General features: G+C 41.7%; 3 protein-coding genes across 3 annotated transcripts; all 3 read right to left on the bottom strand.

Moving 5' to 3' along the window:
* Positions 1-8: 8 nt before the first annotated feature.
* LOC306829438 (protocadherin beta-16-like) lies at positions 9-20,613 on the bottom strand (the record flags this gene model as incomplete). The annotated part of the gene is made up of 4 exons (XM_079352480.1): positions 20,032-20,613; positions 6,602-6,757; positions 501-2,560; positions 9-53 (listed from the first exon to the last, which is right to left on the bottom strand). Exons 1-4 carry the CDS (start codon positions 20,231-20,233, stop codon positions 9-11), a joined length of 2,463 nt encoding a protein of 820 aa, XP_079208606.1. The 5' UTR covers positions 20,234-20,613.
* On the bottom strand, positions 8,733-16,219 carry LOC306829382 (uncharacterized protein; the record flags this gene model as incomplete). Its single annotated transcript, XM_079352424.1, has 3 exons — positions 13,799-16,219; positions 9,816-12,226; positions 8,733-8,756 (listed from the first exon to the last, which is right to left on the bottom strand). Exons 1-3 carry the CDS (start codon positions 16,200-16,202, stop codon positions 8,733-8,735), a joined length of 4,839 nt encoding a protein of 1,612 aa, XP_079208550.1. The 5' UTR covers positions 16,203-16,219.
* LOC306829435 (protocadherin beta-15-like) lies at positions 20,338-25,160 on the bottom strand (the record flags this gene model as incomplete). Its single annotated transcript, XM_079352477.1, has 3 exons — positions 22,917-25,160; positions 21,647-21,925; positions 20,338-20,418 (listed from the first exon to the last, which is right to left on the bottom strand). Exons 1-3 carry the CDS (start codon positions 25,029-25,031, stop codon positions 20,338-20,340), a joined length of 2,475 nt encoding a protein of 824 aa, XP_079208603.1. The 5' UTR covers positions 25,032-25,160.
* Between the last annotated feature and the right edge of the window lie 1,385 nt (positions 25,161-26,545).

Here is a 26,545-nt window from a genome sequence, read left to right as displayed (position 1 = left end):
AACATGTATTACAACGGCTGACAGACTTCAGCACCATGGACAGCGAAACTGAACTGGCAACGTCAAAAGTCAAGAGACATTCACGTACGTTGAGAATAGTACAAACAAACAAAAAAAATACTGTCAAACATATTCTTTATGTGCCCAGTAAATGGCTATACTATTTCAACAACAGTTTGTAAAGAGATCTTCCCTTTAAGTGTGTGTGATTTTGTGTATATGTGTGGGCGTGTATATGTGTTATAAATGGGAGAGAGGGAACAGATAGTGTGGTGTTGTGAAAAAGGCTGTATTTAATCAGCATATATATTTATAAAGGCTTCACTGTTTGGGCAAAACAAAATCTTCACGTAAAAAGGGTCAACAACAAATATGCAAAGAGAGCCGAAATCTACGTTCTTCAAGGATCACCGTAGTCATTAAAAATATGACTGAAAATCAAACAATGAAGGCTTCAAATTGACCTTGAATGCAAAATGTCATTTGAAATATGTTCCTACCTCAGGAGAATCATCACAGTCTCCAAAAACATCAGCAAAGTCTGTTGGACTTTTCCTCAGAGTCTGGTCAGCAGGCAGTGTGTTGTCATTGTAAGATGACACAAACTTAAAGTCACTGGTTCGAGACCCTGTCGTCAGGTAGGCGTCATAGTTGTAAGCGCTGCGTAAAGTCCCTGTGCCGTCAACATCTGCGTAATTAGGAGGCAGATAAGCGCTGGGGATGGCGACTGCTCCGTCAAACAGCAGTCTGGGCTTTCTCCTGCGACAAAACCTCACACCCAGGATGATGATGATGAAGGTCAGAAAAAAGGTGGACACACACACCAGCGCGATGATCAGATAAGAGGTCAGTTTGGAGTTCTTCTCGTCATAAGAAATGTCCTTCAGTTCTGGCACCTCAGCCAAGTTATCAGAGATCAGTAAATACATGGAACAGGTGGCAGACAGAGAGGGCTGTCCGTTATCTTTCACTGACACAATAAGGTTCTGTTTCATGCTGTCAGACTCAGAAATGTCCCGCTGGGTCCTGATCTCTCCACTGTGGACACCAATAGTGAAAAGACCCGGATCAGTGGATTTCACTATATGATAGGACAACCAGGCATTCTGTCCGGAGTCCGCGTCCACCGCTATCACTTTGGAAACCAGAGAGCCTCCGTGTGCAGCTTTGGGGACCAGCTCGGTCATGAAGGAGTTGCCCTCCGGGGAGGGGTACAGTATCTGAGGAGAGTTGTCATTCGAATCTGATATGGAAACACTCACGGTCACGTTGCTGCTGAGAGGAGGAGAACCGTTGTCTCTGGCCATCACGTGCACCTTAAAGCTCCTGAACTGTTCATAATCAAACGACCTCACAGCGTGGATCACCCCCGTGTCTCCGTTCACTGACACATAGGAGGACACCGGGGCACCGTTCACCTCACCGGATAACAGAGAATAAATCACTGTACCGTTCTGTCTCCAGTCGGGGTCTCGAGCACTAACGGAGCATAAAGTGGAGCCAGGTTTGTTATTTTCACTCACATATGCGCTGTACGACTGTTCCTCAAACACAGGTGGGTTGTCGTTGATGTCTGCTACAGATAACTGAACAGTTTTAGAGGAGGACAGAGGTGGAGAGCCCTCGTCAGTGGCAGTGATTGTAATGTTGTAATCAGACACTAGTTCACGGTCCAGTTGTCCTGTGCTCACCACAGAATAATAGTTTTTAATCGAAGGAACCAACTTAAAAGGGACATTTTGCTGAATGGAGCAGCGGACCTGTCTGTTAGTCTCAGAGTCTCTATCCTGCACGTTAATGATGCCCACCTCTGTACCAGGTGGCACGTTCTCAGGTATGGGGTTTGTCAGTGATTTCAGGTATATAAGCGGAGCATTATCATTAATGTCAGTGACATCAATTATCAGCGTTGCATATGAAACTAAACCCAGACCATCTTTCGCGCTTATCTGTACTTCGTAAGATGATTCTTTCTCATAATCAATGGCTCCAGCTACTCTCACTTCTCCTGTTTTAGGATCTAAAGCAAAAACGTTGTTATTTTCATCTGACACGTGATCAACTCCATAAGTTATTTCACCATTTAAACCTTCGTCTGCATCGGTAGCACTGACTGTGAGAACTAAAGTATCTAAAGGAGAGTTTTCAGGTAGACTGGCTTTATAGACGGCCTGACTGAATACTGGTACATTATCATTAGCATCCAGTACAGTGACGTGTATGACTACAGTCCCTGATCTCCGAGGAGAGCCTCCATCAAATGCAGTGAGCAACAACATGAGCTCTTTTTTGTCCTCTCTGTCCAATTCTTTGTCTAAAACTAATTCACAGTACTTTCTCCCCCCTGCTTTCGAATTTATATTTAAATTAAAATGATCATTCTGCTGAAGAGTATAGCCCTGAACAGAATTTTCTCCGATGTCTCCATCGTGTGCCTCTCCGAGGAGAAAACGTGCACCCTTATCTGCTGATTCTCGAATTTCCATTTTAAGTGACTCTTCTTTAAACTGAGGTGAATTGTCGTTGATATCTTGAACGCGGATATTAATACGGTGCACCTCTAAAGGATTTTCCAGAACGAGTTCCTGTTTCACAACACACGATGCTCGTTTCGCACAAAGACCTTCTCTGTCGATCCTTTCTTGTACGATCAAGTCTCCTGTGTTGAGATTCACCCCGCAGTACTTCACACTGTTATCCTCGGTGTCAATGCGAGCCTTCCGAGCAGACAGTCTGCCAGATTCAAGTCCCAAATCGTTCGCGATATTTCCAATTACAGATCCACGTTTCATCTCCTCCGGGATAGAGTAGCTCACATCGCCATAAACGAGGAGGCCCAGAAAAATAACAGCAAGGCCGAAATACAGCGTGAAGCTGCTGTATCCCATTGTTACTGCCACAAAGATTAGCCACAAATAATCATTGACTGCAGATCAAACTCTGTGAACAAATATTTCCTTTGAGCAATAAAAAACACAAGAATCCAACACAAAGCGGGTTTTGCAACTGCGGTACAAAAGCAGAGTCAAGCTTTTCAATCGATGAGACAGAAGGGTTGAGAATGATCGAGCCTTCACGTTTGCTAGTACACACTGACACCATGAGTATATATGTAGGCATAACAGCAAGACGGAGAAATTCATTTCATCAAATACTGGCGAAAATACCTATTTCATGTTCCATATCAAACAACATCAGATTTGTTCCAATTATGTCTCGGAAAGACAAACATTGAGTATTTCTGGTTTCCAAGAGAAATGTAGTGATTACAAATAAAACGCACCACTTACTACTATTCAATGATGCTTCATTGCTAAATCCACTGACTCCATGTGAGGGACTGCATTGCTTATGAGTCAACCACTAAAGCATTTGTCAAGATGACACAAATAATTTTTCCTCATAGCCTACATGGTCAATCTTGACAAACGAGATTCCACTCGCAGATCACATTATAAAGGTTCAATATTCAGTCTCATCATATTGTTATGTCATGCGATCCAAGAACAATCAATTTTGAGTATCGTTTAAATTTATAAAGTTATAAACCATATTATAGATAAGAGAATTCATCTGACACAGCAGGGAAACAAGTCTAAGAACAACTGCTTCAGAAAACAAGTTGAACAAAACATTTAATAATTGAAGAAGGGAAACGGATGATGATTTAATGAAAAAAGAGGTAACATTTCTCGTCAAAGAATCCGAAACTCATAAGAGTTCAACATCGAGGACCGACAAGCTTCTCGAAAGCTTTCCCCTTGCTTACATTATGAAGACTAAAATAGCAATGAAGCCAATGGGACAACAGCAGCACAAGAGAAAGAGGTAAGATAAATCAAAAATGTACCAGAACGTCAGACGGAGTTCAGCACCAAGGACAGTGACACTTTATATTGTCGTAATAAAACAAACGCCAATTGAGGGGAAATTGTTTTTCAATAACAATTTAGAAGAACATTTTTCAAACATGCCAAGTATTTGACAGCATAGATATAACATAAATATTAAGAGAGGAAACACGTGTGTATTTTGAGTTTTCTGTGAATGGGCATAAACGGAATAAAAAGTTGTGATGTGACGTAAATGAATCTCCAACTGCTCAGCTTTACAAATGACATGCCAAAAATAATCGAAACAGCTATAATGGCTGTGATTATGTGCTGTAATTAATCTCAGAAAAAACTGATAAAACTGTAACAGATAAGGCGAAAATGAACATAAAGTGACCTCTTTTCTTTTAGGAATACTAATTTAGATTGACAAATCAAACAGAAGCCACACAGAAATGTTTAATTAAACCAGGGAACTAAATATGTTTCAAAAGCTTGATGTTTGGGCAACACGATATGAAGTAGGATCACATCTACAAAGAACAATCAGAAAAAGCTGGAATCTATACTCAACCAATATCCAGCTTCGCATATAGTTTTTAAACATAAAACATACAAATTCAAAATGTGCTAGCGTCAGTAAACAAAAACAAAAACAAATGTAAAAGAAAAAGACAAATAAGTCTTAGAAAAGTCAAGTTGTCATTTGGAATATGTTCCTACCTCAGGAGAATCATCACAGTCTCCAAAAACATCAGCAAAGTCTGTTGGACTTTTCCTCAGAGTCTGGTCAGCAGGCAGTGTGTTGTCATTGTAAGATGACACAAACTTAAAGTCACTGGTTCGAGACCCTGTCGTCAGGTAGGCGTCATAGTTGTAAGCGCTGCGTAAAGTCCCTGTGCCGTCAACATCTGCGTAATTAGGAGGCAGATAAGCGCTGGGGATGGCGACTGCTCCGTCAAACAACAGTCTGGGCTTTCTTCTGCGACAAAACCTCACACCCAGGATGATGATGATGAAGGTCAGAAAAAAGGTGGACACACACACCAGCGCGATGATCAGATAAGAGGTCAATTTGGAGTTCTTCTCGTCATAAGAAATGTCCTTCAGTTCTGGCACCTCAGCCAAGTTATCAGAAATCAGTAAATACATGGAACAGGTGGCAGACAGAGAGGGCTGTCCGTTATCTTTCACTGACACAATAAGGTTCTGTTTCATGCTGTCAGACTCAGAAATGTCCCGCTGGGTCCTGATCTCTCCACTGTGGACACCAATAGTGAAAAGACCCGGATCAGTGGATTTCACTATATGATAGGACAGCCAGGCGTTCTGTCCGGAGTCCGCGTCCACCGCGATCACTTTGGACACCAGAGAGCCTCCGTGTGCAGCTTTGGGGACCAGCTCGGTCATGAAGGAGTTGCCCTCCGGGGAGGGGTACAGTATCTGAGGAGAGTTGTCATTCACATCTGATATGAACACACTCACGGTCACGTTGCTGCTGAGCGGAGGAGAACCGTTGTCTCTGGCCATCACGTGCACCTTAAAGCTCCTGAACTGTTCATAATCAAACGACCTCACAGCGTGGATCACCCCCGTGTCTCCGTTCACTGACACATAGGAGGACACCGGGGCACCGTTCACCTCACCGGATAACAGAGAATAAATCACTGTACCGTTCTGTCTCCAGTCGGGGTCTCGAGCACTAACGGAACATAAAGTGGAGCCAGGTGTATTATTTTCACTCACATGTGCGCTGTACGACTGTTCCTCAAACACAGGTGGGTTGTCGTTGATGTCTCCTACAGATAACTGAACCGTTTTAGAGGAGGACAGAGGTGGAGAGCCCTCGTCAGTGGCAGTGATTGTAATGTTGTAATCAGACACTAATTCACGGTCCAGTTGTCCTGTGCTCACCACAGAATAATAGTTTTTAATAGAGGGAACCAACTTAAAAGGGACATGTTGCTGAATGGAGCAGCGCACCTGTCCGTTCGTCTCAGAGTCTCTGTCCTGCACGTTAATGATGCCCACCTCTGTACCAGGTGACACGTTCTCAGGTATGGGGTTAGTCAGTGATTTCAAGCTAATAACAGGTGGGTTGTCATTTATATCAGTGATAGCTATAATTACTGTACAGTACGAGGTAAGACCAGGTCCGTCTTTTGCTCTGACTCGCAGTTCAAATGATGTCTCCGTCTCAAAATCGAGAGAACCGATGACTCTTATCTCTCCCGACTTCTGATCAAGTGAAAACAAAGAGTCGTGATCATCAGATGCATGATCGAAATTGTAAGTGATTTCACCATTGGGTCCCTCGTCTGCATCCGTGGCGCTTACTGTTAAAACTACGGTATCAATAGCAGCGTTTTCGGGCACACTGGCTTGATAAACGGCCTGGCCGAACACGGGGGAGTTATCATTAGCATCCAGTACAGTGACGTGTATGATCGCAGTGCCTGATCTCTGAGGAGAGCCTCCATCCAAGGCTGTGAGCACTAGTTTAAATTCTTTATCTTTCTCTCGGTCTAGTTCGTTAATCAAAACCAATTCGGAGTGTTTTCTACCACTTGCAACTGTATTCACATTAATGGTGAAATGCTGGTTATTTTGTAAATTGTAGCGTTGCACAGTGTTTGTACCAATATCCGCGTCGTGGGCTTCAGTGAGTAAGAATTTAGCTCCTTTGGCCGCTGATTCTGTTATTTCAAACGAAATCATGCCTTCACTAAAGTGTGGGGCGTTGTCATTTATATCTTGCACATGAATACTGACACGATGAAGCTCCAGCGGATTTTCCAAAACAAGCTCCTCTTTTAAAACACAAGTCGCTTTCTTACCACAAAGACCTTCCCTGTCGATCCTGTCCGCCAAAATCAGATCTCCGGTGCTCAGATTTATTTGACAATACCGCTTGTCGTTCCTGTCTGTATCAATGCGAGCTTTACGCGAGGAAAGTGTGGCGATGCCCAGGCCCAGATCTTTAGCTATATTACCAATCACTGACCCGCGTTTCATCTCCTCCGCAATAGAGTAACTCACATCTCCACACACGAAATGCAGGCCGAGGAAAAGGACAAAAACACAATAGCGATTGAGAGGAAATCCTTTGTGCTCAATATTCCACATAACCGACCAGATAGTCATCCTTCTCTATCCAAGTATTTCACAGTTATTTCAGGTGGTGGTACTCCTCAGGGTAGTTTACTCTCCGTATATCATCACAATTGTGGCCCTGTATATCTTCCTTCCTCGACAAACACACCGCATTACAATAACTCTTTGCAATGGTGGAAGGGAATAAGGAAGGCGCAGTCACTTTAAGCCTTTGTTGGTGCACAGTGACACCAAGAGTCTAAAGCAGTGATTGCACAAGAAACTGTCAATGCCGACTGTCACTGTCAATATCAAGGATAAAAGAAATGTACTTAACACGGAAAATAACACAATGGCACTGTCCATGAGATTATTGAATAGGTAACAAATGAACAAGATATCATTATTATTGCCTATGGTGTGAACCAACATTCTCCCTATCTGCTTAAAAAAATAAATTGGAAATAGCACTCTAAACCAAAACTTAATGAAACAAAATGGACAACTTTAACTTGATATTAACCATCTCCTTAGTTGTGTTTAAAAGTATAAAGACTAGCCTCACAGTGAGGGACACATGAATGACACTAGTTAATTCAGGGGGTGAAAAACATATAAAGCAAGTGTAAAAATTGTTTGACAGTGCTCAAAACATTAAATAAATGCTCTGATGTTTAAAAGATATATTCATAAATTGGTTGGATTTTTTGTTTTACTAGTTGTAAGTTGAAACATATTTTGACGAAAGCTAATTATGAAGAATATGCCTCTACAGAAAATCCAATATCACAACTAAAACAATACTACAATTCATTTAGGAGATAAACTTTTATCCAAAAGTGGAGAACATGAGAGAGAAAGTACAACACCATCAAGGATCTAGAAAGGAGGAAACAGTGTCAGCAAGTCATTCCTACAATACTTATCTGGTGAAAATAATGCACAAGATGAAAGATCTACAATTACTGATTGGAACTTCTTGAATAGAGTGACAAACTGGAGAGAAAAAAAAGCATATCAAGCACGACATTGAATGAGAGTCATGACCTGTGTTCTATTCTCACAAAATGTACGCAAATGTACAGTGTTGTTAAGAAAATAGTTCATAAAAAATATAAATACTCAAAGACACACTGGACCTCTATAAAACATCACAGCTTGAAAAATGAAACAACACTCGTAACACTCAATGACCAGCAGTTTTTACTGTCTTAATATTCATGATGTACCAACCTATACAACATGACAAAGGGTTTTTCATAAGACCGAATTATATTGGGCCATAAAAATAATATATTTCAATAGTTGTCTCTGCTAAACCTTGTTACAAATGAAAATTTAGATGAGCTTGTGCTGGGACTTTTTTGAAGACTGTATATGAACAAGGTTGACCTTATCACCACAAAGGCAATCATCCATTACAAAACCTCTACAGCAGGCCAAGGTCACCATCACTCCATTTGTTCAGTGCATGTTCAGTGCATAAGAATGACACACAACATGCCCAACGTCCTTAAATTTGTTGTCATTTCTTAAACCAGTCTACAATGTCTGTTGTAGTCAAATGAGTGATAAGTGAAGTAATGAGAAAAAAGTCTAACTGACATTTTCATTAAATAGAGATAATATATTCAACAAAAGCACTTTGAATCTGCACAGGAAAGGGAGGGGATGCAGGTGCAGATCAAGGGGTGCCATAAGGTCATCCCAGAAGGATAACCAAACAAATCACAACCCATACAGGAGAGAGGAAAAATAAAGAAATGGTATGGAGCCAAAACAAGCTTTCTAAATAAACGAGGAACTTCACAACTGCTGCCAAGCAGCTGACTGGAAACAAAATTGTCCAGGAGACCCAGAAAACACATATCTACAAACAAAGGCTGTCAGGGAGGCTTTAACAAAAAAGGCTGGATTAGGATCAGACTATCAGCAACCCAAGATCCACTCTGTGAGACCGGCAATAGAGCAAATTTAACTGAAAGTTTTGGGGTTTTTTCAGACTTACACACAAACACGACCAGAGAGAAAACATGAAGAACCTCTCACATCTCTGAAGATGAGATAATGAATCAGACCAAAGAACTGGAGACCCAGAGAACAAATGAGATGCCCACACCTGGGCTTAAACAAAGCCACTCAGTGACACACATACCTGACTGCATCGAGTTGATTCTCTCACCCATCTCACTGAGTAGAAAGAGCATGCGTTCACACAAATGAGGACCACTGACAAATGGCAGTCAAACACATCCCTGAGCTCTTGTCCCAAATAGACAATTTTAGATAGATACAGCTTTTAAGAAAGACATATCAGCCAACACAACAGGATTTTCTGAAAACAGCCAAAATTTAATCCAAAAGACATGAGGTAACACGAATTTCATCAGTCAGACCTTAAAGTTTAGCAATTGCTATACTGAGCTATTATTCAAGGGTCAGGTATATCAGTATATCAAATGTGAAATTATACAAGCAGATTTTATAATTAGAGTTGATTGTATAGACATTATGAGGTTTTACTTCATGCTGATGATTCAACCATTAACACATTGAAAAGACTGATAGTTTAAGCAGAAGGGGCCGATAGAATAAATCGTCAACTTATTTCCACAAACAAATGTCCTTTCATTCCATAATGCAACTATAATTGCGGATGGTGCCTGCTTGAAACTGTATAAATTTAGTTCAATTAAAACACGATGTTTACCCCTTTTGTGGATTTGTATACGAGATCGTAAGCACATGTGACGCATACGAAAACAGTACTGATGATGACAGGTTAAAATAGGAAGACCAGCATATGATCAACAGGAAAGTTACAAGATAATTAAAAGAAATCAATTTTCGACAATATCAAATAAGAACATTTACTGCATGAGAGCCTACCTCTGGGGATTCGTCCGAACAACCAAATACTTCAGCAAAGTCTGTAGGGCTTTTCCTCAGACTCTGGTCAGCAGGCAGTGTGTTGTCATTGTAAGAGGACACAAACTTAAAGTCACTGGTTCGAGACCCTGTCGTCAGGTAGGCGTCATAGTTGTAAGCGCTGCGTAAAGTCCCTGTGCCGTCAACATCTGCGTAATTAGGAGGCAGATAAGCGCTGGGGATGGCGACTGCTCCGTCAAACAACAGTCTGGGCTTTCTCCTGCGACAAAACCTCACACCCAGGATGATGATGATGAAGGTCAGAAAAAAGGTGGACACACACACCAGCGCGATGATCAGATAAGAGGTCAGTTTGGAGTTCTTCTCATCATAAGAAATGTCCTTCAGTTCTGGCACCTCAGCCAAGTTATCAGAGATCAGTAAATACATGGAACAGGTGGCAGACAGAGTGGGCTGTCCGTTATCTTTCACTGACACAATAAGGTTCTGTTTCATGCTGTCAGACTCAGAAATGTCCCGCTGGGTCCTGATCTCTCCACTGTGGACACCAATAGTGAAAAGACCCGGATCAGTGGATTTCACTATATGATAGGACAGCCAGGCGTTCTGTCCGGAGTCCGCGTCCACCGCGATCACTTTGGACACCAGAGAGCCTCCGTGTGCAGCTTTGGGGACCAGCTCGGTCATGAAGGAGTTGCCCTCCGGGGAGGGGTACAGTATCTGAGGAGAGTTGTCATTCACATCTGATATGAACACACTCACGGTCACGTTGCTGCTGAGCGGAGGAGAACCGTTGTCTCTGGCCATCACGTGCACCATAAAGCTCCTGAACTGTTCATAATCAAACGACCTCACAGCGTGGATCACCCCCGTGTCTCCGTTCACTGACACATAGGAGGACACCGGGGCACCGTTCACCTCACCGGATAACAGAGAATAAATCACTGTACCGTTCTGTCTCCAGTCGGGGTCTCGAGCACTAACGGAACATAAAGTGGAGCCTGGTTTGTTATTTTCACTCACATATGCGCTGTACGACTGTTCCTCAAACACAGGTGGGTTGTCGTTGATGTCTGCTACAGATAACTGAACAGTTTTAGATGAGGACAGAGGTGGAGAGCCCTCGTCAGTGGCAGTGATTGTAATGTTGTAATCAGACACTAGTTCACGGTCCAGTTGTCCTGTGCTCACCACAGAATAATAGTTTTTAATAGAAGGAACCAACTTAAAAGGGACATTTTGCTGAATGTAGCAGCGCACCTGTCCGTTAGTCTCAGAGTCTCTATCCTGCACGTTAATGATGCCCACCTCTGTACCAGGTGACACGTTCTCAGGTATGGGATTAGTCAGTGATTTCAGGTATATAACTGGAGCATTGTCATTCACATCAGTGATATCAATCATTACTTTAGAATCAGAAGAAAGCCCATAACCATCTTTGGCATCGATTCGCATTTCATATTTAGAACTACTCTCGAAATCAAGCGCCCCTTTGACTTTTATCTCACCAGTTTTACTGTTCAGTGAGAACATCTTTTTAGCCCTTTCTGAGATTCGGCTAAAATCATACGTCACCTCCCCGTTGACGCCTTCGTCTGCATCTGTGGCACTTACTGTGACGACTACAGTATCAAGGGCAGAATTTTCAGGTAGAGTCGCTTTGTAAACTGCCTGGTCAAACACAGGGGCATTATCATTAGCGTCCAAAACACTCACATGTATATTAACTGTGCCTGACCTGTGTGGATTGCCACCATCAACAGCAATCAGAAGAAGATTTAAATCATTTTCTTTTTCACGGTCCAGCTCTCTGTCCAAAACCAACTCGACATTTTTGGAACCATCAGTGTCGTCTCGAACAGATAATACAAAGTGTTCATTGTTTTGCAAACTATATTGTTGAACAGTATTTTTTCCGACGTCCGCGTCGTGTGCTTCATTAAGTCGATATCTAGCTCCTTTGACGGCAGATTCTCTTATCTCCAGCTTAATAACTTCCCTTGGAAAAGCAGGTGGATTGTCGTTTACATCCTGAATGAGAAGTGAAATGCGGTGAACCTCTAAGGGATTTTCTAGTACCAATTCAAATTTAAGCATGCACGAAACCTTCTCCCCACACAGTTCCTCTCTGTCAATCCTTTCCTTAATGAGAAAATTCCCAGTTTTTAGATCAATATCGCAGTAATGCTGATCGCTTTCCTCGGTATTAATACGGGGTTTACGAGTAAGCATAGTCGCTGTTTCCATGCCGAGGTCCCTGGCAATATTTCCAACAATGGATCCTGGCCTCATCTCCTCCGGCACAGAATAGCTGAGGTCTGCATTGCTGGTGCGGACGAAGACAAAAAGACCGCATAGAAACATCAACGAAGAGTGTCCATTTAGGTCCATATTTCCAACCGAAAGAGTAACCGATCATTAAGTTGTAGCCTACGTCTCTTGGATGTAAATAAAACCCAATGCTGAAATGAATGTACGCGACGTTTTGACAATGACAGCTCTGGAGAAAAGCCTACGATAACTCCCTTTGCTGTGGGTGGAGAAACAATCTTCCTCACATCCGCGAGTGAGCAGCGACGCCGTGAGTGTATTTGGAACATTGCAAAACTAGCTACAACTGGCTCTCACATATGACCCTATAGCTTCCAACATCAAGACTGATAATCTACACGTAATGTTTTCACGTAAAGGGAAAATACTTCACTGGGAAGTTTAGGAATTGGTGAAATGTGCGTTTAAAGAGAAAACACAATTCAGCACCATGGACAGCGTTTGAACTTAATCATAAACCCAGAGAATTCCCTTGCTCAAGACATGCACAAGAACGTAATGACAAATCAAGGACATTAAAAATATGTGATTAAGGAAAATGTCACAATCTTTTCAGAATTTAAATTGCCAAACGTATTCTAGCATTTTGACAAAAGCATTTGATTTTTTTTTTTTAATGAATTCAGTGTAGAACAGAGCCTATATGTTTACTGTTAAGTATTCGCTTGTCAACAACAAACAATGGACTCACTAAACTTGGGCACTATTTGAAGGAGACACAAATAAGTATCGTAATGTCCACATTAACAAATTGGCCTTAATTTTGTTTTCAATTACGATAATGTAAGACGTGATCAAATCTGATAACAGTCGTTCACAATGCATTACAGTTCCTGTATATACATGTTGTTTCTTGCGTATATGCAGAGTTGGTCGGAATTTTATTTCTAAAGAAAACTAATAAGAACTGATTCTAATTTCATGTTTGCTACTTCAACGTTTAAGCACATCACTAGAAAAAGCTGGTCATATCTTAAAGAAAGCGAAGAACGCAATAAGCGGAGTGCAGTCACTCATTCTAAAATGCAATTGTTAATACACAACTGAAAGCTGGTGGTGTAAGTAAAGAACGATAGAAACATCTTCACAAGAAAAGCTTGTAACATGAACAGGGTGTCCTTTAACAAGTCTTTAAATACACGATAATGACAAGAGCGTCCAATGATAGCACACTGCACTCAGAAGTAAGAAAATACTGACAGATAATACTTTCTTTACGAGCAAACAATGATGAGAACGGTATGGATTGTCATAATGCATTGGACGAAAGGCCTCACATCCGAGCAGCTACGGAACAAAAATATATTTAAAAAAAAGATCGAGTCAAAATACCCAATAGGCCATGATGATATCTTAAAAAATATGGCAGCACATTAATCAAAATTACTGCATAGATATGACCTAACACTACCCTGCCTGCAATGGTTCAAAGGATGATTGAAATGTGTAACTACTGGATAGTAACTAATGATTGTAAATACACAGATTTGGGAAAATCAGGAAAAAAATTGAAGTCGATTAAACTGTAAACTCTACCTCGTGTAAACCAAAGAATGAAGTAGTCAATCAAAAGTCATGACTAATGTCTTTCATAGTTTACCTGGTTCAGTAACAAAAATGTGAATAAAGAGTGAAAAACAGAAAACTGTAACTGTCAAAAGTTCCTACCTCAGGAGAATCATCACAGTCTCCAAAAACATCAGCAAAGTCTGTAGGACTTTTCCTCAGAGTCTGGTCAGCAGGCAGTGTGTTGTCATTGTAAGAGGACACGAACTTAAAGTCACTGGTTCGAGACCCTGTCGTCAGGTAGGCGTCATAGTTGTAAGCGCTGCGTAAAGTCCCTGTGCCGTCAACATCTGCGTAATTAGGAGGCAGATAAGCGCTGGGGATGGCGACTGCTCCGTCAAACAACAGTCTGGGCTTTCTCCTGCGACAAAACCTCACACCCAGGATGATGATGATGAAGGTCAGGAAAAAGGTGGACACACACACCAGCGCGATGATCAGATAAGAGGTCAGTTTGGAGTTCTTCTCGTCATAAGAAATGTCCTTCAGTTCTGGCACCTCAGCCAAGTTATCAGAGATCAGTAAATACATGGAACAGGTGGCAGACAGAGTGGGCTGTCCGTTATCTTTCACTGACACAATAAGGTTCTGTTTCATGCTGTCAGACTCAGAAATGTCCCGCTGGGTCCTGATCTCTCCACTGTGGACACCAATGGTGAAAAGACCCGGATCAGTGGATTTCACTATATGATAGGACAGCCAGGCGTTCTGTCCGGAGTCCGCGTCCACCGCTATCACTTTGGACACCAGAGAGCCTCCGTGTGCAGCTTTGGGGACCAGCTCGGTCATGAAGGAGTTGCCCTCCGGGGAGGGGTACAGTATCTGAGGAGAGTTGTCATTCACATCTGATATGAACACACTCACGGTCACGTTGCTGCTGAGCGGAGGAGAGCCGTTGTCTCTGGCCATCACGTGCACCTTAAAGCTCCTGAACTGTTCATAATCAAACGACCTCACTGCTTGGATCACCCCCGTGTCTCCGTTCACTGACACATAGGAGGACACTGGGGCACCGTTCACCTCACCGGATAACAGAGAATAAATCACTGTACCGTTCTGTCTCCAGTCGGGGTCTCGAGCACGAACGGAACATAAAGTGGAGCCAGGTTTGTTATTTTCACTCACATGTGCGCTGTACGACTGTTCCTCAAACACAGGTGGGTTGTCGTTGATGTCTGCTACAGATAACTGAACTGTTTTAGAAGAGGACAGAGGTGGAGAGCCCTCGTCAGTGGCAGTGATTGTAATGTTGTAATCAGACACTAATTCACGGTCCAGATGTCCTGTGCTCACCACAGAATAATAATTTTTAATAGAAGGAACCAACTTAAAAGGGACATTTTGCTGAATGGAGCAGCGCACCTGTCTGTTAGTCTCAGAGTCTCTATCCTGCACGTTAATGATGCCCACCTCTGTACCAGGTGGCACGTTCTCATGTATGGGGTTAGTCAGTGATTTCAGGTATATAAGCGGAGCATTATCATTAATGTCAGTGACATCAATTATCAACGTTGCATATGAAACTAAACCCAGACCATCTTTCGCGCTTATCTGCAATTCATAGGATGATTCTTTCTCATAATCAATGGCTCCAGCTACTCTCACTTCTCCCAATTGAGGATCTAAAGCAAAAACGTTGTTATTTTCATCTGACACGTGATCAACTCCATAAGTTATTTCACCATTTAAACCTTCGTCTGCATCGGTAGCACTGACTGTGAGAACCACAGTGTCTAAAGGACAGTTTTCAGGGAGACTGGCTTTATAGACGGCCTGACTGAACACTGGTACATTATCATTAGCATCCAGTACAGTGACGTGAATGACTACAGTCCCTGATCTCCGAGGAGAGCCTCCATCAAATGCAGTGAGCAACAACATGAGCTCTTTTTTGTCCTCTCTGTCTAATTCTTTGTCTAAAACTAATTCACAGTACTTTCTCCCCCCTGCTTTCGAATTTATATTTAAATTAAAATGGTCATTCTGCTGAAGAGTATAGCCCTGAACAGCATTTTCTCCAATGTCTCCATCGTGTGCCTCTCCGAGGAGAAAACGTGCACCCTTGTCTGCTGATTCCTGAATTTCAATTTTAATTGAATCCTCTGTAAATTGGGGGAAATTGTCGTTGATATCTTGAACGCGGATATTAATACGGTGCACCTCTAAAGGATTTTCCAGAACGAGTTCCTGTTTCACAACACACGATGCTCGTTTCGCACAAAGCCCTTCTCTGTCAATCCTTTCTTGTACGATCAAGTCTCCTGTGTTGAGATTCACCCCGCAGTACTTCACACTGTTATCCTCGGTGTCAATGCGAGCCTTCCGAGCAGACAGTCTGCCAGATTCAAGTCCCAAATCGTTCGCGATATTTCCAATTACAGATCCACGTTTCATCTCCTCCGGGATAGAGTAGCTCACATCTCCATAAACGAGGAGGGCCAGAAAAATAACAGCAAGGCCAAAATGCAGCGTGAAGCTGCTGTATCCCATTGTTACTGCCAAAAAGATTAGCCTCAAATAATCATTGACTGCAGATCAAACTATGTGAACAAATATTTCCTTTGAGCAATAAAAAATACAAGAATCCAACACCAAGCGGGTTTTGCAACTGCGGTACAAAAGCAGAGTCAAGCTTTTCAATCGATGAGACAGAAGGGTGGAGAATGATCGAGGCTTCACGTTTGCTAGTACACACTGACACCAAGAGTATATATGTAGGCATAACAGCAAGACGGAGAAATTCATTTCATCAAATACTGGCGAAAATACCTATTTCATGTTCCATATCAAACAACATCAGATTTGTTTCAATTATGTCTCGGAAAGACACACATTGAGTATTTCTGGTTTCCAAGAGAAATGTAGTGATTACAAATAAAATGCTGCACTTACTACTATTCATTGATGCTTCATTGCTAAATCCACTGACTCCATTTGAAGGACTGCATTGCTTATGAGTCAACCATTAAAGCATTTGTCAAGACGACACGAATAATTTTTCCTCATAGCCTACATAGTCAATCTTGACAAACGAGATTCCACTCGCAGAACACATTATAAAGGTTCAATATTCAGTCTCATCATATTGTTATGTCATGCGATCCAAGAACAATCAATTTTGAGTATCGTTTAAATTGATAAAGTTATAAACCATATTATAGATAAGAGAATTCATCTGACACAGCAGAACAACTGCTTCAGAAAACAAGTTGAACAAAACATTTAATAATTAAAGAAGGGAAACGGATGATGATTTAATGAAAAAGAGGTAACATTTCTCGTCAAAGAATCAGAAACTCATAAGAGTTCAACATCGAGGACCGACAAGCTTCTTGAAAGCTTTCCCCTTGCTTACATTTTGAAGATTAAATCAGCAATGAAGCCAATGGGACAACAGCAGCACAAGAGAAAGAGGTAAGATAAATCAAAAATGTACCAGAACGTCAGACGGAGTTCAGCACCAAGGACAGTGACAATTTATAGTGTCGTAATAAAACAAACGCCAATTGAGGGGAAATTGTTTTTGAACTACAAATTAGAAGAACATTTTTCAAACATGCCAAGTATTTGACAGTATAGTTATAACATAAATATTAAGAGAGGAAACACGTGTGTATTTTGAGTTTTCTGTGAATGGGCATAAACGGAATAAAAAGTTGTGATGTGACGTAAATGAATCTCCAACTGCTCAGCTTTACAAATGACATGCCAAAAATAATCGAAACAGCTATAATGGCTGTGATTATGTGCTGTAATTAATCTCAGAAAGAACTGATAAAAACTGTAACAGATGAGGCGAAAATGGACATAAAGTGACCTCTTTTTTTTAGGAATACCAATTTAGATTGACAAATCAAACAGAAGCCACACAAAAATGTTTAATTAAACCAGGGAACTACATATGTTTCAAAAGCTTGATGTTTGGGCAACACGATATGAAATAGGATCACATCTACAAAGAACAATCAGAAAAAGCTGGAATCTATACTCAACCAATATCCAGCTTCGCATATAGTTTTTAAACATAAGACATACAAATTCAAAATGTGCTAGCGTCAGTAAACAAAAAAAAACACAAATGTAAAAGAAAAAGAAAAAGAATTCTTAGAAAAGTCAAGTTGTCATTTGGAATATGTTCCTACCTCAGGAGAATCATCACAGTCTCCAAAAACATCAGCAAAGTCTGTCGGGCTTTTCCTCAGAGTCTGGTCAGCAGGCAGTGTGTTGTCATTGTACGATGACACAAACTTAAAGTCACTGGTTCGAGACCCTGTCGTCAGGTAGGCGTCATAGTTGTAAGCGCTGCGTAAAGTCCCTGTGCCGTCAACATCTGCGTAATTAGGAGGCAGATAAGCGCTGGGGATGGCGACTGCTCCGTCAAACAACAGTCTGGGCTTTCTCCTGCGACAAAACCTCACACCCAGGATGATGATGATGAAGGTCAGAAAAAAGGTGGACACACACACCAGCGCGATGATCAGATAAGAGGTCAGTTTGGAGTTCTTCTCGTCATAAGAAATGTCCTTCAGTTCTGGCACCTCAGCCAAGTTATCAGAGATCAGTAAATACATGGAACAGGTGGCAGACAGAGAGGGCTGTCCGTTGTCTTTCACTGACACAATAAGGTTCTGTTTCATGCTGTCAGACTCAGAAATGTCCCGCTGGGTCCTGATCTCTCCACTGTGGACACCAATGGTGAAAAGACCCGGATCAGTGGATTTCACTATATGATAGGACAGCCAGGCGTTCTGTCCGGAGTCCGCGTCCACCGCGATCACTTTGGACACCAGAGAGCCTCCGTGTGCAGCTTTGGGGACCAGCTCGGTCATGAAGGAGTTGCCCTCCGGGGAGGGGTACAGTATCTGAGGAGAGTTGTCATTCACATCTGATATGAACACGCTCACGGTCACGTTGCTGCTGAGCGGAGGAGAGCCGTTGTCCCTGGCCATCACGTGCACCTTAAAGCTCCTGAACTGTTCATAATCAAACGACCTCACAGCGTGGATCACGCCCGTGTCTCCGTTCACTGACACATAGGAGGACACCGGGGCACCGTTCACCTCACCGGATAACAGAGAATAAATCACTGTACCGTTCTGTCTCCAGTCGGGGTCTCGAGCACTAACGGAACATAAAGTGGAGCCAGGTTTGTTATTTTCACTCACATATGCGCTGTACGACTGTTCCTCAAACACAGGTGGGTTGTCGTTGATGTCTGCTACAGATAACTGAACAGTTTTAGAGGAGGACAGAGGTGGAGAGCCCTCGTCAGTGGCAGTGATTGTAATGTTGTAATCAGACACTAGTTCACGGTCCAGCTGTCCTGTGCTCACCACAGAATAATAGTTTTTAACAGAAGGAACTAATTTAAAAGGGACATTTTGCTGAATGGAGCAGCGCACCTGTCTGTTAGTCTCAGAGTCTCTATCCTGCACATTAATGATGCCCACCTCTGTACCAGGTGACACGTTCTCAGGTATGGGATTAGTCAGTGATTTCAAATATATTATTGGAGCATTGTCGTTTATATCGGTAACGTCTATGATGACTTTGGCATAGGAAGTTAATCCCAAACCATCTTTTGCTGTGACGCGCAGTTCATATGATGATGCAGTTTCAAAATCAATCGCTGCTGTCAATTGTATTTCACCAGTCTTATGATCTATGCTAAATATTGACTTCATATCTTCTGAAATGTGTCCAAATTCATATGTAACATCTCCATTCAATCCCTCATCTGCATCAGTAGCACTCACTGTCAGAACAACTGCACCAAGAGGAGAGTTTTCAGGCAGACTGGCTTTATAGATGGCCTGACTGAACACTGGTACATTATCATTAGCATCTAGTACAGTGACGTGAATAACTACTGTACCTGATTTCTGAGGAGAACCTCCATCTAAAGCTGTGAGGAGTACATTCAATTCTTTTAATTTTTCGCGGTCAAGCTCTTGGTTAAGGACAAGCTCCACAGAATTTGTTCCAACGCCCAGAATAAAGTGGTCATTCTTCTGGAGACTGTACGTCTGAACTGAATATTTGCCTACATCCGCATCATGTGCTTCTTCAATGGGAAAACGAGCTCCCTTAACTGCTAATTCACTTATATCAATCTGGATCAATTCTTTATTAAACTGCGGAGAGTTGTCGTTTATATCCTGAACATGTAGACTAATTCGATGCAATTCTAAAGGATTCTCTAACATGAGCTCTTGTTTCAAGATGCAGGATGCTTTGTCTCCACAAAGGCCTTCCCTGTCGATCCTCTCGGCAACAATCAGGTCCCCATTACGGAGGTTTATCTCACAGTAACGTTTACTGCTCTCTTCCGTGTCTATGCGAGCCTTACGAGCGGATAGTCTGCTCGTTTCAAGACCCAAATCTTTAGCGATGTTTCCGATCACAGACCCGCTTTTCATCTCTTCTGGAAAAGAATAGCTGATATCTCCATTAGCAAAAAGCAAGGGAAAAAGCAGTAAACCAACAGCCCAGCTTCGAAATCCCAGTCCCGTGAAAGCCATCGCAACGATCCGAAACAGTAACACTTTCCTGGTCCGAGTAAAGGAAAAGAGTAACAAAAAAAGGACTTTAACAACCAGGTCGAATCCCAGACCGAGCCTCTGACTCAATGGACGATCAACTGCAGCACCTTCAGTCTCACACGCGTCGACAACAGTGGGTGGATGTTGACAAAGTATATGTACAGCTGGTGAACAGCGACATCGTGAGTCTCCTAGATCAATTGCAAACTTTCACTTGATTCAAGTCGGTTAAAAAAAAAAAAAAAAACAGCAGAGTTACACAACAAAATACACGGCGTGTGTAAATGTCAAAGTAAAACCATATATCGAAATGGCTTGAGACATGTCAAGGGATTCAACATGAAACGCCATTTCTAAAATAAATGGATTATTTTTTCCCCAAAAAAACAACTGAAGCAGAAAACTTATGGTATTTTTTTTTTCAGTAGAAAATATTTCATAAGCCTTTGGTGAAACAACAGGTCTAAAGCTTTCATCATGTAGTAAAAATAATTTCTACTTAAAGAAACTGCCAACCAGAAGTTCAAGTGATGTTCGGATTAATTTCAGCCTACAGGAAATTATTCTCACTGACGTCTCATAAACTTCAACTGAGAAATATTGATATCAGATAAACTATTACGTCAGTGAAGAACAAGGTAAGAGAAATTAACTGTATAGGACTTGATTTGTCTCATCAACAATCAAACGTTGCACATGGTCCTATTTCTCTACAATATTTAACACATTTGGGAGCGAAAAGAAGCAGGAATTGGCAGCAAAATGCGAAATACTGGACTACAAATCCCAAAAGTAAATGAGGTAAGAATGAAACGGGTATTTTAAGGGATGTTGATTATGGGAGTAAGACCAGAATTATAGAGACAACGTATTGACAGTAACATAATTCATTAACTTTGGGTCATTTCTAAAAACACAATGACAAATGTACTTTTGGTAGAAGATTCAAACGTATCAAAGTATCTAAAGACTAGGTTATGGGCTATTTCTTAGTAATGACATCAGAAAATGTATACTTAAAAAGCCCCATCAGAACCAGGTATAGTACACATTTAGCATCTTTCTGAACAATCTTACTCAGAGCTAAAAGTCTCATGACCGATAGCGACTGGATTCATTTGAAGGTCACTCATGTAAAAAAGGAAGAAGTAACTATCATAAAGATGAAGTAAGTATCGAAAAAGTGCAGCAACAGTCACCAAAACAAAACAAAAATCGAGAAAGATTCAACTGTCAATGCTGTGAATGGTGGTAACCATTATGTTTCAAGCTAATACCAAAAATTGGAAAACAAAATAAAAAAATGAAGTAATTTTGGCACTGCAAAAAACGTGGGAAATGATTAACGTTCTTTTCTTAAAAAGAAAAAGTTTATGTGTTTGATATTCCTACCTCAGGAGAATCATCACAGTCTCCAAAAACATCAGCAAAGTCTGTCGGGCTTTTCCTCAGAGTCTGGTCAGCAGGCAGTGTGTTGTCATTGTAAGAGGACACAAACTTAAAGTCACTGGTTCGAGACCCTGTCGTCAGGTAGGCGTCATAGTTGTAAGTGCTGCGTAAAGTCCCTGTGCCGTCAACATCTGCGTAATTAGGAGGCAGATAAGCGCTGGGGATGGCGACTGCTCCGTCAAACAACAGTCTGGGCTTTCTCCTGTGACAAAACCTCACACCCAGGATGATGATGATGAAGAAGATGAAACCAGAAGGTCAAGGAAGGTTTATGTATATTGCCCCTTTCAGCAACAAAGGAATTCAAATTGTGTCACTCAAGACATATCTTTAATGTTCCCATTGCCTTTGTTTGGGGAAGAAGTAGGAAGCACAATTTAGCAATGGGGTAACAGCAGCAGTAACAAGAGAGGTAAACTAAGTCTGAACTGTATAATAATATCTGACAGACTTCAGCACCATGGACAGCGAAACTGGCTGAACATTGAACTGTCAACGAAAAAGTCGAGAGACATTCATGTAAATTTAGAGTAGTACATATAAAATATACAATATTGTTAAGACACGTCTTTACATGCTAAGTAAATGACAATAACATTTCAAAAGAGTGTGGAAAGGGATCGTCCCTTTAAGTGTGTTAGTGCAATTTTTACAAATGGGAGAGAGGGAATAGATAGTGTGGTGGTGTGAATAAAGCAGTATTTAATCAGATTGTATATTTTATAAAGGCTTTACTGTTTGGGCAAAAAGTCGTCAAGTAAAAATGGATCAACAACAAAAATACCAGATCTAGATTCTTCAAGATCCAACGTATATTGCTGTTATTTAATTCAAAATGAAGTGCAGGCACAAAAACATATTAAAAAAAAAATGTTAAACAATGAACGCTTGAATACACCTCGAATGCAAGTTGTCATATGAAACATGTTCCTACCTCAGGAGAGTCATCACAGTCTCCAAAAACATCAGCAAAGTCTGTAGGACTTTTCCTCAGAGTCTGGTCAGCAGGCAGTGTGTTGTCATTGTAAGAGGAAACAAACTTAAAGTCACTGGTTCGAGACCCTGTCGTCAGGTAGGCGTCATAGTTGTAAGCGCTGCGTAAAGTCCCTGTGCCGTCAACATCTGCGTAATTAGGAGGCAGATAAGCGCTGGGGATGGCGACTGCTCCGTCAAACAACAGTCTGGGCTTTCTCCTGCGACAAAACCTCACACCCAGGATGATGATGATGAAGGTCAGAAAAAAGGTGGACACACACACCAGCGCGATGATCAGATAAGAGGTCAGTTTGGAGTTCTTCTCGTCATAAGAAATGTCCTTCAGTTCTGGCACCTCAGCCAAGTTATCAGAGATCAGTAAATACATGGAACAGGTGGCAGACAGAGAGGGCTGTCCGTTGTCTTTCACTGACACAACAAGGTTCTGTTTCATGCTGTCAGACTCAGAAATGTCCCGCTGGGTCCTGATCTCTCCACTGTGGACACCAATAGTGAAAAGACCCGGATCAGTGGATTTCACTATATAATAGGACAGCCAGGCATTCTGTCCGGAGTCCGCGTCCACCGCTATGACTTTGGACACCAGAGAGCCTCCGTGTGCAGCTTTGGGGACCAGCTCGGTCATGAAGGAGTTGCCCTCCGGGGAGGGGTACAGTATCTGAGGAGAGTTGTCATTCACATCTGATATGACCACACTCACGGTCACGTTGCTGCTGAGCGGAGGAGAGCCGTTGTCTCTGGCCATCACGTGCACCTTAAAGCTCCGGAACTGTTCATAATCAAACGACCTCACAGCGTGGATCACCCCCGTGTCTCCGTTCACTGACACATAGGAGGACACTGGGGCACCGTTCACCTCACCGGATAACAGAGAATAAATCACTGTACCGTTCTGTCTCCAGTCGGGGTCTCGAGCACTAACGGAGCATAAAGTGGAGCCAGGTTTGTTATTTTCACTCACATATGCGCTGTACGACTGTTCCTCAAACACAGGTGGGTTGTCGTTGATGTCTGCTACAGATAACTGAACAGTTTTAGAGGAGGACAGAGGTGGAGAGCCCTCGTCAGTGGCAGTGATTGTAATGTTGTAATCAGACACTAATTCACGATCCAGTTGTCCTGTGCTCACCACAGAATAATAGTTTTTAATAGAAGGAACCAACTTAAAAGGGACATTTTGCTGAATGGAGCAGCGCACCTGTCTGTTAGACTCAGAGTCTCTATCCTGCACATTAATGATGCCCACCACTGTACCAGGTGGAACGTTCTCAGGTATAGGGTTAGTCAGTGATTTCAGAAAAATTTGCGGGGCATTATCGTTGACATCAGTGACATCAATAATCACTTTTGCTTCTGAAGAGAGACCATAACCATCTTTGGCCTCAACAAAAACTTCATATTTTACTCCCTCTTCAAAATCGATACTACCTGCTACACTAATCAGTCCAGTTTTCTCATCCAGTGAAAAAAGCGTTTGGGATTTATCAGATATTCGACTAAATTCATAGGTTACCTCTCCATTGATACCTTCATCTGCGTCAGACGCGCTCACAGTGATAACTGGGGTGTTGATAGGGGAGTTTTCCGCTAACGTTGCTGTATATACGGACTCAGTGAACACTGGGGCGTTATCATTAGCATCCAGTATAATGACGTGTATGACTACAGTCCCCGATCTTTGAGGAGAGCCTCCATCCACAGCTGTGAGCAATAATTTCATTTCCTGCTGCTCCTCTCGGTCTAACTCCTTATCCAAAACCAACTCACCGTATTTACTGCCAGCACTTGTAGTCTGAATTTTGAACACAAAGTGAGGATTCTGTTGCAAAATGTAGTTCTCGACTGAGTTAGTGCCAATATCTGCATCTTGTGCTGCATTAATACGAAACTTGGCTCCATTGACAGCTGATTCACTAATTTCTAGCTTTATAATATCCTTCGGGAAAATTGGTGCATTGTCGTTGACGTCCTGCACCTGCAGAGAGAGCCGGTGTAACTCCAGTGGATTCTCTAAGAGCAATTCCAATTTCAGAATACACGAAGGCTTTTCTCCACAGTGCTCCTCCCGGTCAATTCTTTCAGAAACGTACAAATCTCCGCTGCGAAGGTTCACCCCGCAGTACTGTTTGTCGTTGCCCTCCATGTCAACACGAGCTTTGCGAGCAGACAGTCTGCCAACCTCAAGGCCCAGATCCCTGGCGATATTTCCAATGACAGATCCGCGCTTCAGCTCCTCCTGGACAGAATAGCTCAGATCTCCGTGTGTGTAATGCACCACGACAAAGAAAAAGACAAAGCCGCAGCTCCGAAGAGCGCCCTGTTCAAACATCATCCTCACAGAGTAGTCTTCAGGTTAGAACACGGTGGTTTCGAGCATTAAATCACCTTATTGTTTAACCGATGAGCCGGCCAAGCATTTGTAGTTGGTGTTGAAGGCTACAAAGACCACAGGGATGGTCGATCGAAGTAGTGGGTGGTGTGCAAAACAGCCTGAACATCTGACTCCTTTGCTGGTCTATAGTGACACCGTGAGTACAAGTAAAACATAGCACTTTATTTTGAAATCCAAAGGAAGTACACTAAACTTGAATATTTGAGAAAGCAGTTATAAAAGCTATCATGAAGAAGTTTTAGGAGTCTGTCCTTCTCTTATTCAACATGCGATGTTTGTACTTTGCACTCAAAGAGGAAATGGAATAAATCTAAACTAAGTATTTCAAGGTGACAACTAACGAAAGAAGGAATGAGAAAAGAAATGTCAATGTGAAATATGACAACAGACTGTTTCTGTTTAGTTCTCAATTAAAAAATCTAATGAGCTTTCATCCTGCAGTCTAACCTCAGGGACACAAGCTCCCACACTGGTCCATATCTCAATTTATCTTTATCTAAAACTATCAGATACTGTGTTTAAATCAAAACACGTTATCAACATATGATTCGCCACTTTTATGAATAATTCCTTTTTGAAATCAAAAATCTGAAATCTGCATGTCAGTGGAATTGAACCATATAAAATTACACAAATGGAGACGAATGAATGAATTCATATTGACGGTAATAGTTGCAATGCAACACAGAGTTACAATTACAGATTAGACAAAGACTTCCACTTTCACATGATGTGATTATTCCCCTCAAGTAAGGCACATTGTCGAGCAATGTTAATATAAAACAAGGTCAAATTTCTTCCAATAAAAAGAGTTACAGTCTAAAACACAACAAATCCTATTCATGATCTGAAGTACCAAACAACAACATGTGTTATTTTAGACAGAAAATGTACCCAAGGAGCAACCTGGCATTTCAGCACCAAGGACAGAGGCAAAGAAAACGTGATTCAGCTCTTCTCAATACACAACAGGGGCTCAATCAGTGCAGAGTAAACAGTAATACCAAAACGTGCCGGAACTGGATAGCTATCTTTAAATTTAGTGTAAAAATAACAAGACATGAACCTTGAAGTTTTCAGTAAAGAGTACCAAATACAGAATGATTAAGTGTGATGAAAATGTACAACGAAAAAATGGATTTTTAAAAAAGCCTTATGTTCAATATAAAAAATAAAATTGGTAATCAACAAAAAACACATCTTGCACCACGACTAAATGCCACTAGCTTGAACTCGTTCAAAGAGTACAGTAAAAAAAAAAGAAAAAAATCCTCAAAGCTTTCAAGAGCAATTCCAAGTCAGACCGAAATATGTGACGTCTGCAGCACAGCAAACGGAAATATGAATCTTTAATTAACAAAAAAAACCCCTAAACTTCTAAGAAGAATAAAACTACAGGAACATTGTGTACACCAAACACAACAAATGATAAAATGGTCTAAAAATGAAAGGCC

This window comes from Symphodus melops (assembly GCF_947650265.1).
Source record: "Symphodus melops genome assembly, chromosome: 9".
NCBI lineage: Eukaryota > Metazoa > Chordata > Actinopteri > Labriformes > Labridae > Symphodus > Symphodus melops.
Note: the sequence above shows the minus strand (reverse complement) of the source record. Positions and strands in the feature narration are given on the sequence as shown.